Source organism: Xyrauchen texanus, chromosome 11 (assembly GCF_025860055.1).
Source record: "Xyrauchen texanus isolate HMW12.3.18 chromosome 11, RBS_HiC_50CHRs, whole genome shotgun sequence".
Taxonomy (NCBI): Eukaryota; Metazoa; Chordata; class Actinopteri; order Cypriniformes; family Catostomidae; genus Xyrauchen; species Xyrauchen texanus.
Window position 1 is genome coordinate 1,254,566 of NC_068286.1, and position 2,500 is coordinate 1,257,065.

The following is a 2,500-nucleotide window of genomic DNA, read 5'->3' on the forward strand; positions in this document are numbered from 1 at the left end:
CTCTGACTCTTCTATTTCCACCTCTTCCTCGATTATTTCTTCCTCTACCACCACCACCACGTATTCTTACACGCCTTCCAATTGCTCTTCCATGAGCATGTTGCTGCAGTTCAGGGTTGTGAATGTCCTCCATTCTCAAAAACTTCTACAGCAGTGATTGTGCTGTGGGCAATCTATATATATATAGACATATATATACCTGTATATATATACTCCCAAAGTTGATTGGTTAAATGGTTAAATGGTTGATTCATATTAGAGGTAATTTGCAATTAGATTGCGAATGCAATTAGAGGTCATGTGCCAATTTAGCAAACATTACAAACAATGTCAATGTCAGATATATTTTAGAATATACATTCATGTATACTAATTATGATAATTGAATAGATCGTTTTGAATGTGATGGCTTACACAATAAAAAATGTCTGAGAAGTTCTGAAGTGTTTGACAGTGTAAGTGAGAATCGAGTCATCAGTTTTGATCAACAAACCATATGCAATTATTTGTTGTCCAAACTGCAGACAGTTGTATGTACTCTTTGCACACATGTGCCAAAGCATTTGCAAGTTGCTCAAATCAATAAGAAATTCCAATCTGATGTGAAAAAGAAGCGAATTGTTCAGAGATCTGAACTTAATGTTTTGGGAAATAAAAAAAACATTTGAGAACTGAGCCAAAGCAATTGAGAAAAACTGTATTTTACCTGTCTAATACAGTTCATCCCGTTCTGTCGCTCATCTCTGTTCTCTCTCTCTTTAGTTTTTGTTTGTCCTGGAACATTATTACGAGTGTTGGAGCCCAGTTCAGTGCGAGAGGCGGAGCATCAGTCGGGGGCGTGGTGTAAGGACCCTCTGCAGGCGGGTGATAGGCTGTATGTAATGCCCTGGACGCCCTATAGAACAGACATGCTGTATGAATACGCTTCCTGGGATGATTACATTCAAAACAGGGTCACAACTACTTATAAGTGAGTGTGTGTGTGTGTGTATGTGTGTGTGTCTGTAATTCAAACCTCTTAAAAAAACATATTAAACAATGTTTTTTTGAAAATGTAAAAATGGTTTTCTGGGAGGGTTAGGTTTAGGGGTACGTTTTGTGTGCATTGAATGCTGTAGGGCTTGTAAATGTGATGTGAATGCTGTATAAATACTGAATGAAGATTGTATGTTATCGTCAGGCTGCCGAGTCGAGTCGACGGCACTGGTTTTGTCGTGTATGATGGCGCTGTGTTCTACAATAAGGAACGGACACGCAACATTGTGAAATATGACCTGCGAACACGCATCAAGAGTGGTGAAGCCATTATTGCAACCGCAAACTACCATGACACGTCGCCGTATCGCTGGGGCGGGAAATCTGACATTGACCTCGCAGTGGACGAACACGGGCTGTGGGTCATTTACGCCACTGAAGCCAACAACGGACGCCTGGTTGTTAGCCAGGTGAGGGGGGGGGGCATATGCAAATACGCTTCTGATTCATCAATGTTTTTGAATTAACTGTTGGGAATTTTTCGCCTGGATGTTTAGATTGCCCTGTTTTATTAGCAATGACTTCTTATTTTCAAAATTGTATTGGCTCTTGTCCAATATTTCCATTATCTGATTGGCTGTGAACCAATAATCCCACAAAATGATTTCCTGCTGCTCGATAATCCCATAATCTGATTGGCTGTGGGCATATAATATTATACTTTTATTGGCTCTGGTCAAACATTACCATAATCTGATTGGCTTTGGCCCTGTATTTCCATAATATAAATTGACTTTGTCTTGATAATCCCATAATTTCGTTGTATGTAATCCCATATTTCCATAACCTGTTTGGATATGGACCCATATTTCAGGTAAACCCTTATACTCTGCGTTTCGAGGGAACTTGGCAGACGAGCTTCGAGAAGCGCATGGCATCAGATGCATTTGTTGCATGTGGCATATTGTACGCCGTTCGCTCCGTGTACCAGGACGATGATAGTGAGGCGGGCGGCGACCTCATTCTGTATGCCTATGACACGCGGCATAACCGCGAGGATCTGGTGAGAATCCCGTTCCCCAACCCGTACCAGCACATCTCCTCCATCAGCTACAACCCCAGAGACAACCAGCTATACGTCTGGAACAATTACATCGTCCTGAGATACCCGCTGGAGTTCATCCCACCACAGCCCACCTCAGGTGAGACCAGCACAGAGCAACAGGACATTCCTCTGTGTTTGCTCTTTCATTGCTCAGAAGACTTAATGGGTATCTAAAGGGATGTTTCACCCAATAATGAAAATCATTCACCATTTACTATGATTTTAATACTTCATCTTTTCTCTGTATCCTCCTCTGCTCTCTCTCTCTCTCTCAGATCCTCTGTCTACTCCCCATCTCTCCACCACTCCTCTGAGCTCTCTCTCCTCTACCGTGTCAATGGGCTTCAGTCCCACCTCCGTACCGTCCATTACCTTTCACCCAGTAGGGGCCATCAACAGAGCTCCGGCAGGGCGACCCAT

General features: G+C 42.6%; 1 protein-coding gene across 2 annotated transcripts in view; it reads left to right on the forward strand.

The window, feature by feature from the left end:
• LOC127651401 (adhesion G protein-coupled receptor L1-like) overlaps positions 1-2,500 on the forward strand; it is a 43,481-nt gene that overhangs the window by 25,050 nt on the left and 15,931 nt on the right. For both annotated transcript variants that reach the window (XM_052137197.1, XM_052137196.1), the window contains 4 exons: positions 763-970; positions 1,181-1,445; positions 1,850-2,177; positions 2,356-2,500. The exon at positions 2,356-2,500 is cut by the window's right edge and continues 152 nt beyond it. In XM_052137197.1, the coding sequence (XP_051993157.1) occupies positions 763-970; positions 1,181-1,445; positions 1,850-2,177; positions 2,356-2,500 (946 nt within the window). The remainder of the gene's footprint in view (positions 1-762; positions 971-1,180; positions 1,446-1,849; positions 2,178-2,355) is intronic.